The 17,851-nt window shown below is 49.7% G+C and overlaps 1 protein-coding gene across 7 annotated transcripts in view; it reads right to left on the reverse strand.

Moving 5' to 3' along the window:
- Positions 1-9,925: 9,925 nt before the first annotated feature.
- PACSIN3 (protein kinase C and casein kinase substrate in neurons 3) overlaps positions 9,926-17,851 on the reverse strand; it is a 38,974-nt gene continuing 31,048 nt past the window's right edge. For 5 of the 7 annotated variants that reach the window (XM_073348248.2, XM_073348244.2, XM_073348246.2 and 2 more), the window contains 7 exons: positions 17,621-17,776; positions 16,744-16,919; positions 15,630-15,750; positions 14,998-15,131; positions 14,089-14,154; positions 13,414-13,574; positions 9,926-10,252 (listed from right to left, as the gene is read on the reverse strand). In XM_073348248.2, the coding sequence (XP_073204349.1) occupies positions 10,137-10,252; positions 13,414-13,574; positions 14,089-14,154; positions 14,998-15,131; positions 15,630-15,750; positions 16,744-16,919; positions 17,621-17,776 (930 nt within the window). In that variant the 3' untranslated portion in view covers positions 9,926-10,136. The remainder of the gene's footprint in view (positions 10,253-13,413; positions 13,575-14,088; positions 14,155-14,997; positions 15,132-15,629; positions 15,751-16,743; positions 16,920-17,620; positions 17,777-17,851) is intronic. The other 2 variants (XM_073348250.2, XM_078853298.1) reach the window with 2 other exon arrangements.

A 17,851-nucleotide genomic window follows, 5' to 3' on the forward strand; every position in this document is an offset into this window, starting at 1 on the left:
CCTCTCGGCTATTTCCTCCTTGCCACACTCACTGGTGACGTGCAGTCCCAGCTCCTGCGCCACTGTATCCTCAAACTGTACAGCATTGGCCTGCAGGTGGTCTCTGTTACTTCAGATGCCACAGCCCCCAATGTGGACACAGCCAGGCGGCTGGGGGTGCTGGTGGATGGAGTCTCTGTGAAGTCCACGTTTTTCCACCCTGCCAATCCTGCACTGGAAGTCGCATATTTCTTTGACCCCTGCCACCTGCTCACGCTGGTTCACAACACGTTGCAGGCATACGTCAGCCTCCAGGTTTGCAGCAAGGCCATCTGCTGGGACTACATCCTGCGCCTTGGGGTTCTGCAGGAGAAGGAAGTGCTCCAGGCTGCCCACAAGTTTAGTGGGGTCAGCATATCTGGGCAGCGGGTGTGGGGGAACGGTGCTGCACAGCTGTTCAGTGAGAGCACAGCCCAGGCACTGCACTTTGCAGCCAGCCTAGGCTTGTCCCAGTTCCTGGGGCATGAAACCACTTCGCACTTTATCACCCTGCTCAGTGCAGTGTTTGATGTGTGCAGCAGTTGGAGCGTCCACAGTAAAGGGCCCAAAGCGCCACTGTCCCTTGCCAGTTATGACTCCCTCAATAACCTCTGCAATGAATATGAGAATCTGCTGCGCAAGCTGCACGATGGCACTGGGGAGCTGCTAGGGCTGAGCAGGCATCGCTGGGGCTTTCTGGGCTTCCTGGTAAACCTGCGCAGCTTGCAGTGGATGGCAAAAACTTATCTGGAGGCAGAGGACAGGACTGTGCCATATTTGCTCACTGGCTGGTGGAGCCTGGACCCTTTGGAATGGTGCTGGGGAGCCATTCGGCAGGGTTGTGAGGAGAGAGGGGCTACCACAGCACAGGCTTTCCAGTCCGCATACAGACATGTCCTGTGCAAGGGTCTTGCTGCGCTGGGATGCAATACACCCAATTTGCTGGACGTGTCCTTGAGCAGACGGGCCAGCCTCCAGCTGCAGGCCTCCTGGCCACTGGGAAAGGGGCAAGTCTGGCTGGATCATTGGTGCCCAGGTTCCAGGCAGGATACCAGTGCCATAGACTTATCTCCATCCCTCCTTTCACAGTTAGAGGAAGACACAACTACCTATGTTTCCCGCTTTGTGGTACAGAAACTCCTGCCAGTCCTCACCTGCGCTGAGTGTCGAGCTGCCCTGATGTCCTCTTCTGGGGTTGAGCCTGCAGGCAGTGCCCTAATGTGTGTGAAGAACAGAGGAAGGCAGTGGCTCCCTGCAGAGTCTGTTCGAAGGGTGATCCGCAGGGCAGAGAAGATCTTTGGCCTTTCCACGTGGTTCTTTAGAGACTCCAGGCAGCACAGAAGTTGGGGCTTGGTGCTAGAGCTGGCCATCTTGGCAGATGTGAGTGAGGAGCCAGGCCTTTTCCCATCTCTTCATGATCATCTCTTTGAAAGCAACATGCTCGTTTCCAATCACTATGTCACTATCCTCCAGGGCCTTGTGCGAATCTTCTTGGAGCTGCATTCAGGACAGTTGTGGGCAGCACAGGGACCAGAGTTGGGACAATCCACTTGGGTAAGTCGCTCCAAGGAAGCAAACAGTGAGCAGAGCCAGGGCAGTGCCAACAGCCAACAAAGGAACTGGCCCTGTCAAACACCTGGACTCAAGCAATGGTTTCATGCTCCTTGAAGAGAAGTTGACTGGACTTTGGGGAGAAAGGCCCATCTGAGCTGCAGGAGAGGCTGGCTGGGCTCTGCACTCCTGCCTGCAGCCCTAGACCAGATCCTGTTTGGGCTATGAATTCTGAGCAGCAGAGTTTCACAAGACCTTGAGAAACTTAGTGTTTTAAATACAATTTTTGTATCAATCTTCAGGGGGTTCAATTGCAGAACTGGAGGAATAGGCCAAAATCAAATGAACTGCCTTAGAGGGGAGAGGACGGTTGTGAAAGCAGGTAGAGAGATTCTTTCCTTGAAACAGAATGGATACTCGATTCCTATAGCCTGTATCTCAGCTCCAGAGCAATATGGCTGCCTAGCACTTACAGTGGTCCTCCTCATCCTAGTATTTGAGCTTCACAGTACCCCTCCACCCAGGAGCTCAGGAAGTAAAGTGATCTCTGTGTACAGATAAGGCACTACAACACAGGGAATAAGTAACTTGATCCAGGTTGCATACACTGTGGCAGAGCCAGAGATGGAACCCAGATCTCCTGAGCATCTGTCCAGTGGCCTAACCACAGCACCACCATCTCTCTTCAAACTCAAAACTTCCAAATCTTTTAGTAGTGGCAAGAGATCTGTCTGACCTTCCCTACCCCATCCTTCCAAGTTCTCCAGATCTACCCCCCACCCCAGTTTCTAGTAGCAGCCACAGCGTGTGAGGCACTTTCCAAAAAAGGAAGAAGGCAGGGTCCCCAGCCCAAAGGCCGGGCAGGCATTAGGGGGTAGGAGTGTAACGTACAGCTAAAGAGGTGAAAGCAGTAAATGGCCACATTAAGTACAACTGTTTTAATAACAAACTTAACTTTTTTTTTAAAATGTTATCCCCAACTACATGCCATCATTAGCCCTTTAGTTTCTTCCAAGCATCAGTATAGAAGTGGGTCTTTAGGAGGGATTTGAATGGAGAGAAGAGTAGCCTCACAGATCTATGGGTGTTCCATAGCAAGTAAACAGGGTGTTGAGATTAGGGGCAACTGCAGATAGGTAGGAAGGGATAGAATTGTCCAAGACCTAGTTTGAGTTTGCTGTGGTATAGGAGGGGGAGCCAGAAGGAGTCAAACCAGGGGAAATGTTATGGACAGAGCAACAGGCAAGGAACATTATTTTGGTGGCAGTGTTCTGTACGGGGGCTGGCAGAGAATCCAGCAAGGAAGGAGTTACACTCATCAAGGTGGGAGATGACAAGGGCTGGAATGAGAGTTTCAAGGAGTGGGATGCAGCGAGACCTTGGAGGAAGGAGCCGCAGATTTTGGATACAGCCTAGATGTGCAGGGAGAGAGAGCTATTGAAGAGGGCAGTTTATAGGCCCAAGTGACAAGGAGAATGATGGGATAGGAATGTTGCTAGTGGAAAAGGGAAAGAGCGGGAGCTCGGTTTTAACCCTATTGAGTTGAGTGCAAAACAGGCTGAAATGCAGGCTTGGATAGAGGGAGACATGAATCTGCAAACCCAGTGCTGTGGGGAAAAGGGTGGCCCAGTGAGGCAAGCAGAGGTAGGGGAACAATTGGTAGAGGCCAGCCAAAGTTGAAAGCGGAGGCAGTTGATGGCACTGAAAACAGCAAGGAGGTCAAGAAGGCTAACAGTCGTGAAATTTGGCCAGGAAAATCTCATTAGAGACCTTGCTTAGACCAGAGACTTGTCTGTTAAAGACACATCATGCTAACTACCTGATTTCCTCTCACTGTCCCCTTCCCTCCAGCAAGTGCCTGTTCATTCTGTTCTGAATACACTATTTCCATTCATCCTCTGCTTGGTCTCTCCCGCAGAGCCTGGGTGGCCTGGTACAAATGTGGAGGGTCTCACTGCGTGACAGTCCTCCAGCCCTCACCCTGATGGCAGCACTGAACTAGGTTTGGGGTTGCTCCTTTGCTCACAGGCGCTAGTTACATCTTTTGGGAGGTGTCTTTAAACCCAGCTTGCAGGTTTTCCCCCTTAGTTTATTAAGTCAGTTTATTCTTCTGCTATTCTCTGCCTTTCTGATCCCATTTTGGGTTGGTTCATCCCTGCCCAACTCGCCACTCCCGCCATGGATTTTTCTATCCAGTTACACTGATCTTAAGCGACTGGTAGAGGCCTCAGGTTTAGTTCCAGCTTTGGTATAGTCCCTTCCATGAAGGGCCTCTGATCAGCCTATAACCGTCCATAGGTGCCAACTTCTGCTGGCGCCGGTGGGTACTCGACTCCCGTCTCTGCCCCTGCCCCGACTCCACCCCTGCCCTACCCCATCCCGCCCATGTCCTGCCCCCATTCCAACCCCTTCCCCAAATCCCCATCCTGGCCCTGCCTCGTCCCCTGAGCACGCTGCATTTCCGCTCCTCCCCCCATCCCTCCCTCCCAGAGCTTGTTACACTGCAAAACAGCTGTTTTGTGGCAGCAAGCGCAGGGAGGAGAAGCAGGGATGCAGCACGCTTAGGGGAGGAGGCAGAGGTGAGATGGGGTGGGGAGCTTGGCTGCTGATGGGTGCAGAGCACCCACTAATTTTTCCCCATGGGTGCTCCAGCCGCAGAGCAGCTGTGGAGCCGGTGCCCATGTCACCATCCAGGTTACAGCCTGCTCTGGGCGTGCTGTTGCCATTAGCAAAAAAGAACTTCACCTGCACAGCTTCTGCCCATTAACCTGGCTACCGGGTCATTTGATTTCTGCTGCCCTCTGCACATGGGCAGAGTCTAACTGTCTGAGCAACAGAGCTGAGGCAGCCCTAGTTAATAACGCAGCCTGACCTTCAGTCGGAGAAAGCCACCATCCAGCACTGAGTGACTGTGGCCTTGGGCTAGGTCAGTAAATAGCAGAAATGCAGAGGGTGAGGGGCAGACATGGCTTGTTGCAACAGTTCACTGGGGCACTGGTCAGGTTTCCACACTTGCACCTGTTGCAGTGCTTCAGTCCTAGTGCCAAGCAACCCTACCACACAGAAACCAGCTGCAGCAAGTGCTCCATAGGCTGGGGCTGCTACAGACCCACAGGAAAGTGCCCATCTGCTGCTCATCAACTTCAACATATCTTCAAAAACACAAGTACACAAAGTGTGGGGAAAAGAGATGGGGAGGTTGTAAATTTAAACCGTCTGCAACAAGAAACAGCACCAAGCTCTCTGAAGGACCTGGGCATAATACATTAGCCATAGGATGGTTGGCGTATGTTGATTACCCCGTCAACCCCCAACCACAGATGGAAACAGTTTTCCCAGCTGGTTCTGGGTTCCACAGTAACAACTCTCACCCCAGAGACTATGTGGCTGCTGCATGGGCCACAGTAATAGGTGGAGCAGCTCAGATGGTAGCCAAGTCAGCTGCTGCTTTATTGTGGAGCTATTGAAAGAGACATATGATCACCCTCATTCCCTCTTCAGCTATTTCCTCCAAGCAGGCTCATGGGTCCTCCTATACCAGCCAGGCTAGCCAAGCACAGGTTCCCCCTTCCAGGCATACAGAAGCTTTCACGGCTAACTCAAGATAGGCTCTCCCAGAAGGGCTTAGCTATTGTTAATGATTTCATGTGGCAGGCACTTACATACTGTCGTGCCTGGGGGCATAGCTAATATAAAACACTTGAATAGAAAAATACAATTTATTTAAGAAATAATGTAGTTAGTACCTGGGTGGGTCTGTTGTAGTTTAATTTTGCTGTATTCAAAAACTCAATGTCTGCAACTAGTTCCTGTCTAGCTTTTTGCGAAAAGAAAAGGAGTACTTGTGGCACCCTAGAGACTAACCAATTTATTTGTGTATGTATGGGGGTGGGGGGGTGAGAAAACCTGGATTTGTGCTGGAAATGGCCCACCTTGATTATCATGCACATTGTAGGGAGAGTGGTCACTTTGGAGAAGCTATTACCAGCAGGAGAGTGAGTTTGTGTGTATGGTTTTTGGAGGGGGGTGAGAGAACCTGGATTTGTGCAAGAAATGGCCCACCTTGATTATCATACACATTGTGAAGAGAGTTGTCACTTTGGATGGGCTATTACCAGCAGGAGAGTGAGTTTGTGGGGGGAGGTGGAGGGTGAGAAAACCTGGATTTGTGCTGGAAATGGCCCAACTTGATGATCACTTTAGATAAGCTATTACCAGCAGGACAGTGGGGTGGGAGGAGGTATTATTTCATGGTCTCTGTGTGTATATAATGTCTGCTGCAGTTTCCACGGTATGCATCCAATGAGGTGAGCTGTAGCTCACGAAAGCTTATGCTCAAATAAATTGGTTAGTCTCTAAGGTGCCACAAGTCCTCCTTTTCTTTTTGCGAATACAGACTAACACGGCTGTTACTCTGAAACCTGTCTAGCTTTTTGTGTTTCTTTGAGTATCACATGCAACCACGTGGTGTGGATTGGGGCAGGGCCTATGGAAACGTCACATTCCCTGATTGAATCTTAACATTAAAGCTCATTTTCCATTCAGTGGAGGAACGGGACAAGTTATAACACACACAGGGCTATAGTTTAACATCATCCAAGCATTTAAATGTGAACCTTTCAACAGGTTTCTGTATCTGTTTCAGACAGAATCTTAAAATGATTTCTGGTTTAACAGCCCCAAACCACATTAACCAATTATGACAAAGGGCATTTGGCTCCATTATAGTTTTGTATTCATTTTGATTTGTCAGATCTCTGCCAACATCAGAAGTTTGTCAGGCCGTAATTGCATCAGTCTGGTAAACAAGTACACACACAGCTGTTTGTAAAGAGTTCTGCACTATGGGGAAAGCACCAGCAGATGTATTAAGTATAGTTTGTTTGTTTTTAAGTAAGTTCTTCACTACTTAGGCTCCACATTCTATTAATCCATTTGTTTATAGGAATCTCATACTCTGTCATGCCAAAGTTCAGATTTCAGTAAGGTCCAAAACCTCCCCATTCTTAATGTGTGGTCCCCTCATCCAGTAATACAGTCCTTGTCATTTTATAGAATTCCCAGTGCGCAAACTTGATTTTCTGGATCTGGTCACACAAGCTGTGGCGTATGTAAGTGTTGATATTTCTGAAAAGTTGCAAACAGTCCATTATGATCAGGCTATCATGTGTTCTCAGGACAAACAAAACCTTTTCAGACTTTGTCCTCTGGAGGTGCAAGTTCTTTCTGTATCACAGATTATTTCTGCTTTGCTTCTCTGTACTTCCCACCATCTTTCACATACATTCACCACTTTTTAAAAAGGAGAATTGTGGACTGTCATTCTAAATTACCCTTCCTATGTTCTTCCCAATATTTCCTTGTCCCTAGGGGTAGGCATATTTGTCCTTTTCTGCTAATGGTTATGAAAACTCATATATAAGTTAGGAATATATAGGTGGGAAGACTAGATTTCCCCATTTATTACATATAATTTATTGTTCGTAGGATTTTATCCTCGGCCTGTTTATCCTCTAGCTCATCTCATGTTCATGTGTACTATCCCTATTTGTTCTAGGTCATCTGGCTGCGGGTCAGTGAAGGGAGCAATGTCCTAGCTGGAACTTCAAGATCATGATAAAGGAATGGCTGCATCCTTGGCTACACTTCTCCATGTCCTTTTGTAGGCCATAATCAGTAGTTTATGGTTCATTTCAGCTTGAGGATTCATAACTCTCTCTAGTCAAACTGTATACTGATAGGCAAGGCCTAGCATCTTTTCAGTTGGACATTTTCTGCCAGTCATGCTCGTAGGGAGCTGTCAGTCCTACTCTTTTTATGAAACCTCTTTAGAGACTCTTCCCGTGAGTCAAAGTATTGCTGCAGTAGTGCTATAGTCAGTGAATGCTACGCTTGAATTCTGACCCACTCTGCCATCCACATCTATTCGGTTTATCTGTGAAGCGATTTTACTGAAAGTTGTTTGAGCTTCATAGGTAGGTACAAGCTTACTGATCTAAATAAACATGCCTTGCAGTCTCAGAATTCTTTTATCTTTGGGTCTCTGCATATTCACTAGTACTTGAATCTTACAGGTCTGCTCACTTTCAGTAACTTAAAATGGACACTTAAGCCTCATTCACTTGAAGGTTGTTTCTTATGATTTCCAGTCCCCTCTAGAGTTGTTCCTGAAGTCCAGGAGTGGAGCTGCCCCAGCTTATGATGGCATCAATGTACATTTTCACTCCTGAGACACCTTCCTGAACCTGGCACATTGTGCAGATAAATACTTCCTGGTGCTAAATATAGCCCAAAAGGCAACCTCATGAGGCAGGCAAATATCAAAGCTTTGTGGCCAGGGCCATCTGCCAAACCCTGCCATTGCAGCTAATTTGACGAAGAATTTGGCTTCTGCCATCACGGCAGACATTTTACTACTTGTGTTCTTGGTAACTCCTTGGGGTCAGTACAGAGTTTTGAGTCTGCCTGCTTTTTATCTCTACAGTTAAAGGAGTGAATCTGGGTGTTGGATCTCCTCTGAATGTCTTATTGCTCTTTTTCAAGTTTAAGGCTTTGGAACCTTTTTGTTGGCCTGTATAACATCTGGGTTACTAGAAGACATCTCTCCTGTGTTCCAGTTCTCTCTCTCATGTTTGGCCCAAGTTTGTCAGTTATTCTGACTCTATGGCAGGTATCTTCTCAACCATGGGCCAAGGACCTCACGTGTGTGTAAGCGCAGTTACCTTCCTAGGTGAAATTCTAAGTGCTGTTTTTACAATTTTACCTCTGTATCTCAGTGATAATTCACTTGCCCAGGACTGAAATCTTACAATGAAAAATTAATTCCAATCTCACCTTTAGTTTTGCACTTCAAATGTCTCCTTTCTGTTACATTTATTTGGGCTTCCACGGCCATTCTGTATGTCACATGTAAGCCAGAATTGAGGACCCTAGGCTATCCACATGACATTTGAATGCCAGCAACATGAACTTCAGACGCCACCCTCCCCCCCCCCCCCCGACCTCAGTTGCCCCAGTGGAATATAAAGATGGAGAGACGACCCAGGGCATAAAAAGCTTTACAGATCCCCATCACTGAATGGCACCTGGAAATAGTTGGGAAGCTAGTGGAACTGGAGTAAGGTAGCTTCTGTTGCGAAGCAGGTAGGTGCATTCTATACCATATATTGCTTCTAAAGGGTCTGCAAGCACTGCACCCCATGTAGAGTGCAATACAGTCGTCCAGTCTGCAAGTCAAGGGCCTGAAGGACGGGGGAGAGAGGGTTTCAGATGTGTGAGAAGAGCTCATAAATGCCTTTACAGACAGAAGGAAGAGGTAGTTTGAGCTACAGTTATCAAGGATCCAAAAACCCACTACAAACCAAAAGTGCCACGAACCTGAGTGGGGTAGGCACCAAGCCTCCCCTCCACTATGTCAACTTCATCTTGTCTGGAGGCTCCAAAAAGGTATATCATCCACTTCCCAGATAGTGCACTATCCTTGGTCTGATGACACCCTGGACATGTTTTCTGACACTTCAGCATCTCCCCGCGCTGTCTGGCATAAATATTGACTAGGATGGGAAACTTAATTGAACCTCAAGATCATGGGGGCCCCACCTACCCCACAGGAGCCCAGAGCACCCTCACTGCGGTTGAAGCGCCCCTGTGCACTGGGCCCGCAATGCAGCCCCAGCCGCCTTGAGTCCCTGAGGGAGGCAAGCCAGCTAGCCCCAGTCAGCCTGGCGCAGGGCAGAGGACTGAAAACTGCAGAAGGGGGCCTGGCCTTGGAGTGGAGCATGGGCAGGGCCACGCTAGGCTGTTTGGGGAGGCACAACCTCCGTCTGCCTACGATATCCACCACCCATGGTCAAGATGCTCCACAGGGGATAGCCCTTTGGGCAGGTGAGCAATAACCAGCACTACCATACTGAATCTTTGGAAGAAAAAAGAATAGAATAGAGCCACTCAAGCTCTGCCAACTACTCCAGCTGCAGTCCACCGAGCAATCAATAAGACCTAGAGGTGAATGGTATTGAAAGCTGCCCTCAGATCTGAACAGATTACCATGGACACTTAACTTCTGCCAGTCTGTGAGAAGGGGCGCCAAGACCACCAGAACTACTTCAGGGCCATACCTAGGCCAACCTGAAAGGGTCCAAAAAGGAAGCTACCCTAAGGTTTGTCTTCAAAATTTCCCTAAAGAGGGAAGCTGAGTAACTGATCAGCCTTCAACCAACCAATCATGGTCCCAAAAGCTCTCAGATTTTTACAAGCAGAAGCAGATTGGCCAGGTATCAATATGTCCCAATGGCCCATCCCAGGACAAGCTATTAAGACCCCTCCCTCAATTCCTACAGTGCTCAGAGGCAGCAGAAATCTTTACTCAATCTTTGTTTATTAGAAAATCCCTACAGCTCTAGAATTTTAAAATGAAGCATTGATTACAAGAAATAAATGTCCCCAGAGTCCAGAAATTGCTACACATGCTGTCGATGTGGGTTAGGGGCCCAGCAGTGATTGGGTGACTTCTGCAGGAGATGCTGATACACATGTGACACACACACCCGTCAGGATGAGAGTAGCAATCATGATCCCACCCTCTTGACATAGTTAGCAGGATAGAGTCCAACCTGGCCAGTGTGAAGCTGGCCTTTGCACCAGCCCTGCTCATCCTCTTCACTGATCTTCATTAGCTCTTCACCTAAAGAGGAAACAGCACAAACTTTGCCACTGGAAAGGAGTCAAGAGCCCATACACCTCCCAGGGTCTGGATAGCTCCCTAGGGGCAAATGGGCATGACCCTCCTATTAGAAGTACAGTAACTCCTCACTTAACATCATCCCAGTTAATGTTTTGTTGCTGATCAATTAGAGAACATGCTCATTTAAAGTTGTTTGGCAGCCGCCTGCTTTGTCCACTGCTTGCAGAAAGAGCCGTCCGTTGGAGCTGGCTGGTAGGGGCTTGGAACCAGGGTGGACTGGCAGCCCCCGTCCCCTCAGCTCCCCTAAGTTCCCTAAGCAGTAGCCACTCAGCAGGTTATGAATTGCCAGGCAGTTCAGCTGTCCCTCCCCCACACTGCCATGTGCTGCTCCTGCCCTCTTCTTTGGAGCTGCGCCCAGGAGCCTCCTGCTTGCGGGAGGCGGGGAGAAGAGTGCTGATGTCAGGGTCTCCCCCTGCCCCCACTTCCACCCCCCATTCCTGAACCCCATCTCCACAGAGTGTGTTGTGGGAAAACAGGATAGGGCTCAGGACAGAAGGATCAGCTGCTGTCAACTTGTTGATCTACTTAAAAAGGCAGTGTACTTAGAGTGGGATCAGCGTACTTAAAGGGGCAATGCATGTCTCTCACACACACACACACATACACCCCCACCCACCCACCACCTGGAAAGCGAAGGGAGTGGTGCGCTCCAGTGGGATAGCATGGGTTCATCATCACGTTCAGTTTCCACAGGGAATGTTTGCAGCCACTGCCATGCTGTGTCTCCTCCCTCCATTCGCGCCACGTTGTAGAGCGTGAGGCTACATTAACAATGTGTTAACCTTTGAGGGCTCAGCCGAGTGCTAGTTCATCATTTAGCAGTAAGGCATTCCCTGGGAAATATCCCACCCTCTGACTCCCCCACCTCAACCAAGTGTCACAATCATCATTGCTGTATACTGTATTATATTGTTTGTTTAAAACTTTATATATATAAAGCATTTTGTCTGTCAAAAAAAAATTCCCTGGAACCTAACCCCCCCATTTATATTAATTCTTATGGGGAAATTGGATTCGCTTAACATCGTTTTGCTTAAAGTAGCATTTTTCAAGAACATAACTACAACATTAAGTGAGGAGTTACTGTACAAACCCCATACAGGTGAAATGCAACAAACAAGTATAATCTTGATCTCATCACATCATCTCAATATTTCCCGCTGGACTGGAACCATATTGCAGGCACACAAAACTCTACAGAGGGAGCTCTCGAAGAAGCATATGTTGCTCATGAAAGATTTTTTTTTCCTTAGATAAGGAGACCAGCACCAGAGAGGTCAAGAGAAGGCCCTTGGGGAGCACTGCGCTTCCCAAATCTCAGTGCTGGAACTCTGCTTCATGTTCTCTCTGGCCTAAGGCTCCTCCGAAGCAGTTGGAAAGGACTAGTGAGAAACCGCTGAGCTCTAGCTCAGCTTAGATGCCCATTCAGTGATTGGCCAAAGCCCAGGCAGTCAGTAAACTATGGAATGGGCCCACAGAGATTAGCCAGGAAGGGCTCTTATTCCTTACCCCAGATCTGAACTTTGGGAAAGGGAAGGAATAGGATCACTTGCCACCAACAGAAATCCTTTGTCTCTACCATGACAAGGAGATTTGACTGTCATTGTGGGACTGTCCAATTGTTCAGAGACTGGGAAGGAAAGTCATTTTGCAATCCAGGTTGAACTCAAGCCCTACTAGTACAGGCTGGTCATAGCAGCATTTGGATGGAATGAGCTGACCCAAGCACTGAAGGGACGAACTGGCTTGAATTAGAGCCGTTTCTTTTGTGGGAGGGGTGGGACCCATGGGCCTGCTACCTTCCATCGCATCCCAACCAGCAGGTGTCAGGGAGAGAAATTGTATCTCTCCTTCCCCCTAGGGTAATTATCCTTATCCAGCTTATTGCTGGGATTGCTTTAAAGCTGTTCTACTGAGCCAGTAAGTGAGTTAGTGCCAAGAAATCTAGTAGTGATTCAGCAGCACAGATGCTGACCTCATGCACCAGGCCCTTGTTGAGCCAGGGATTTTAGTACCTGCAAAAAGAGTCAATGTTTCTGCAAGCAAGTCAATACAAGCAAGATTAGAAACACTCCCAAGATCCAGATGGCCCCTTGGAAGATTGGGGAGAGGCGGGCAGAGTACAAACAGCTCAGGTGGAGAGAAAGGTCCCAGGGTTCTCCTTAGCCTCATCATCTACTGGGAGCAGACTGCTCCAGTCCCAGGAAGCTCCCTCACCTTAGGTCAGTAGTTCTCAACCCGTGGCTGCAAGTAGCCCAATTAGCACATAGCTGCAGCCCAGCTGTGTGCTAAAGGCCAGCCAGCTTGCATGCTGCAGTGCCAGGGCTGCTGCCCGGCTCGCACACCACACTGGGGCTGCCACCTAGCTTGCACGCCACAGAGCTCTGCTCCTGGCCCCACTCTGTTGTGGGAGTCTCTGGGTGGGGGGCACTGGACATAGAGGCCTAGGGGGGAAGGGTTTGGGGAGGGCGCTTCCCACAATGATAAAACAGGTTGAGTACCACTGCCTTAGGTGGTGGCTTGTGGAGTTTCCTCCTGCTAACCTAACTCCAGCTTATTGGACAAGAACTTAATCCCCCCAAAACTAGCTCTTTCTGGCCCCTTTACAAAGGCAAGAGGAGGCACTTTATAAAGGCAACCCAAACCCTCCCCCTTTAAGTTCCTAAGGAAAGGTTTGGAGGGGATTTTCACAATTCTGGCCCAAGGGAGCAACATTTGCTAATGAGGGCTCAGAAGACCCCCACCCCCCATGTCTTTATTCAGAGTTTCCACCTCTCTCTCTCACACACACACCCCATCCTACCCCAAACAAACACAAATCAGGTTATTCTCCAACCCCTTGGCCAGGACCCAAAACATTCCATTTTCAGCACCTGAATGCCTCACTATGCATGAGATGCCTCCCTCACAGTATGAGCCTTGCTGGTCCCCCTCTCAGCAGCATGGTGGAATGGAGTGCTGGCCTGCCCAGTGCTATGCCCCTCTCCAGAAGCAGTCGGCAAGGACAATGAACAGTTCCCAAGGAGCTATCCAGATCTCACAGTGGGAGGTTTCCAACCATCAGCCCAAGTGGTAGTGGCAAGGGATTAGTGCCTCTGTACCTGCTTTAAAGCTCAGTTCATCAGCCTCCTGTCCTGTGTAATCATACAGCGCTCGCACCTGTACACCTGGTACTTTTATGTCCTCCTCGTGCCCATTGGCATCCAGGCACTTCTTGGGAGTGTCGTCATCGGACCACTCCGACATGTCCTCTTTCGCTCCGCTGTGTGTGTGGGGAGGAAAAACAAAAACGCAGGATTATCTCAAACACAGGCCTGACCCTCTGAGGTGCCTCCCCATCTCCTGAATCATGCATCACCATAGAGCCCCAGGGACAACTACACTTGAGCCAGGAGGAGACAGAGAGGCAGGACAGGAGGGTGGAAGTGTATGGGAAGGAGAGAGACCAGGAGAAGTTAGATTTGGCTCAAAACAGCCCAGAAAACTGCAGAACCCCAGGGGGTTGTGTAGGCAATGGGTCCAAAGAGCATCCCCCCTTTCAAGTCCCAACCCCACTCAGACATCCCTCACCCAGGACAGCCAACACAAAGAAGTTCAGGTATTTCCAAAACATGCTCAGCTGGAAAAAGCCCTGAAAGAGAAAGGAGGCCACATCCCCCCAGGGCAGACTCAGCTGGTCTCCCTATCTCAGGGGCCAGAACAGAGGAGAAAGGAAGAGCAGAACACAAATAGTTTGAACCCAGACACCCCCTGGATAGGGGGCATTCCATACTAACTTCACATGGGCTGATGCCCTCAGGGTGTCATAGAAGAAATTGTTCTTCTCCGCTTGGTAGGAAAACCTGTGGATTGGCAAATAGGGCCCTGAATCCAGCTCCTTGGGAAAGGACAACAGCCTGGAGACAGCTCCACCCAGATTGCTTCCAACTCCTTCCCTGCCATGTTCAATTCTAAGCTTCACTTGTGCTAGCAGGAGATTATGTCTTCTGGAGCAGGAAGGAAGTGGACACCATGGGAGACTCATTTCCTAAACTCCTTCCCATTCTCTAACTCATTTGCTACAGATCCTGGAAGAGGAAGCAGCTACCTGAATTGTGTAAACTTTCTCTGTTGGGCTTGTCAAGTTTTGACCAGGTAGCACCCCACACCAAACCATAAGATGCTCGTATCCACAGAAGAGAGTCTTGTTCAAACATCCAGGCCTGCCAGTGTACCTAGGGAAGGATTTCTAGTTCCCAATCCCCAGGGGCTTTTTCCATCTCCCAGAGATGAAAAGCAGCTGAAGGCAAAATCCTACCAGCATCGTCCCCCACACAGCATCCTGCTCAGCAGTGAATCAGACTAAGCAGACCCATGTTAGGATGAGTTGAGAGGAGACCCCAGCACTGAACAGGGCCACTAGGAGAGGAAGGTCCTAGCTCTGGCACTATCATATGAGTGCACGTGGACAGCAAAGGAGATCCTCCCACTATCCCACCCCAATGCTCCAAAAAAGCCCCTTTCTCTGCCCTACTCATCTCCGAGTTGTATAGGCCAGGGCACTGCTTGGGGCTCACCCATTTCCAGCCCAATGGTGAAAAAAAGAGGGAGAGAAATACAAATGAGATCATTCTTCTCAGCTAAGCTATTTCATACTCCAGGGCATAATTATGCCTCTCCAGTATGTCCCAGGCTTCAGCCCTTACCCTCGCCGTGTCTGTGGAGGGGTCTGAGAAACACCGTCCCGTGTGGGCACAATGCTGGTCAGCGTCACATCTTCAGCACTTTTACTGCTTTTCTCCTTCTTGCTGATTGGCCGCTGGGTTTCCAGGGTCCATTCCTGTCCAGAAGGAAAGGCACGTCAGTCCCCTGAGTCCAGAGAGCTTTGACACAGTTTATTCTACTGCCAGAGAGGAAGGTGGGTGGGGCACAAGAACACAGCACCATATTTAACTAATGGCCAAGCAATGCAATGGAATAGTCTGACAAATAAGAGCCCTGCAGAGGCAGTAAGATCATGCCTGAGGATTGGGGGTGTAGAGGGGGGAGAAAAGATTCAGCATGTCTCACTACCCTTAGCATAAACCCCCATCCCTGACCAGAGCTGGGAGGGGGGCCAGAATGATTGCATTTTAGCTGGCATGGCCTCTCCCCAGTTGCCACAGAGGTAGACCTTCCAGTACTATCCCCTCTAAGAAAAAAGAAACGAAACATCATGATCCCAGGTGAGCAGGGACAGAGTGTTTTCCAGTGGGAAGTCTCAGCGGGCAGGGGGAAGCCACAGAGTACGAGTACAATAAAGTAGCTCTGCAGCATGTGGAAATGAGGAATATGCCACCTCAAACTGTGGCCAATTCATGGCCATGGCTGGCCCATGAGTGTTGCGCCACCATTTCAGGTCCTCCTGGTCATCTGCAGCCACGATTCCCTGGTACAGATCCCGGTACAGCGCATGGAAACTGCAAGCAGAAGCAGAACCAATGTCAGTGAACAAGTCCCTGTACAGCCCCAAATTACTGTCAGGTGCATAAATTTCCCCTTTCACCTCCACATCATCCTATTTCAAGAACCACTGGGGATTAGAGAGGCTGTGCTCCAGCACCTTTAACCCCAAAGCATTTCACAAGCCAGACATCCCACTCTATGGAAGCACCATCCCCTCAGAGATGGAGCAGGGAGCCAGCTGGCCTGGCTCATAGGCATGGACAGCTGGAGATGCCCTGCTGCTGGAACTTGCAAAGGGCTGGCAGAATCCCATGAAGAGACACAGGGAAATGGGTCTCTTTGACGTATACTGTTCCTCGACCCTACACAAAAACTGTCCTGGGAGGCTGCAATGGCTACCCCCATGCCCCGGCACAGTATTACATGGGGGTTCATGGCCATATCTCCTGAGTCATATCACACCAAAGGAAGCAGGTTAAATGTCTCCAGCTATTGGAGGGAATGGGGTGGCGTTGGCCCTCAAAGTTTATGGAGCAGTGAGTTGGTGTATTTCTACACCTCACCTGGGAGTGAGTCTCCCAGCCTGGGTCCACAGTGGAGCTAGTGTGCTAAAAATAGCTGTGCAGAAATGGCAGCTCAGGCTCTGAGGGCTGGGGGTAGGTCCGCACAGCCAGATACAGAGTAGACTTCCCCTTGGAGGCAGGTAACAGCCTTCACTTCATAGTGAAGGACAGAGTAGATTAAAGACTCACACCCACAAGAAGGGTGCACAATGGTAGGAGCGGTGGAATCCTCAAACTGAGGCGGAACCCACCCTGAATAAAACCAGAGACAAGCTGTGGTCAGACTGCAGCTATTCAGACACCTTAGAAGGGGAAATAATAGGACACAAGCCCCCCCCCCACCACCACACACACACACACACACACGCCAGACACTCTCCTTTCCCAGAGGCCATGCAGTGGACATCCCCGTCGCACACCAGGACACACTGCACAGGTAGGTACCTTTCATTAGTGGAGATGTTGAGATGTTGGTGTAGATCCAGGAACATCTCCTTGAAGAAGCACAGTCGCTTGCACTCTGCCTCCTGGCAGCCCTCAAACACCTGTTCCATGTCCTCCATGTAGCGGGGATTGTAGCGGTTTAGCTCATCTAGCATCTTCTCATACTGATCCTTACACTGCAGCAGCCAGGAGTGAGAACAAACATAAGCCAACTGGCCGTGGTGCCAACCCCCTGCTCTGCACCCTGTCTAGGGCACACAAGAGCTTCTTTCCCACCTGCTCCTGCTCTTCTCCATCAGGGGACCCTGCACAGACTCCCCTGCACAGCTAAGCATGGCATATGGGAACATCAGGGGAACCCAGGCAAGCCCCTTCCTCCCCAGAGCCAGGCTTGCAGTCCTGCCATGTCAGTGACCCCTCTCTACCTCTGACACCTTCCCCAGTTCTCCAATGGCAGTGACTTTCCCAGCTGCGGGTGAGGGGGACAGAGAGGGGGTCAGACAGACAGAGACAGGCTCAGTTCTCCAGCCGTCTTCTCCATTGAGCAGCTCTACAACTTTGCATTCACCTGGACATGCACACTAGTCACTCTTGTGCCGGATCCTTCTGCACTGCAGCGTCTACCTTATGGAGCAGCAGCCTGGAACTATTTGTTATACAGCACCAGGTGCGCTGTCTGAATCCTGTCACCAGGACCTGACTAGCTACAGGTCAGTCCCATGAGGTACTGAGCTCCCACACAAGTCAGCAGGCAGCGAGGATACTTGGCACCCTGTAGGACCAGGAGCTAAGCTGACACTCATTTCAAGTCTCTTCTCCCCATGCCTCGCCGGTATAGTGACCCCTAATGGTCTGAGTCCACATAGGGCACACCCACCTTCTCAGCTTCTTGTGCACATTTCTCCACACGCTCCTGCAGCTTGTGCAGCTGCTCCTGTGAGATGGAGGAATCTGCCTTGGCATGGTTCTCACGTGTCTGTGCAGTCTTCTCATCCTTCCGGGCTGTGTGATAGTTCTTCTTAGAGGTCTCCACCTAACACAGGTAGTTCTGTAAAAACCAGAGCTAGGTGCCCCAGCACAAACTTTCCCATCCCTTACGTGTTGCTGG

Source organism: Lepidochelys kempii, chromosome 6, assembly GCF_965140285.1.
Source record: "Lepidochelys kempii isolate rLepKem1 chromosome 6, rLepKem1.hap1, whole genome shotgun sequence".
NCBI lineage: Eukaryota > Metazoa > Chordata > Testudines > Cheloniidae > Lepidochelys > Lepidochelys kempii.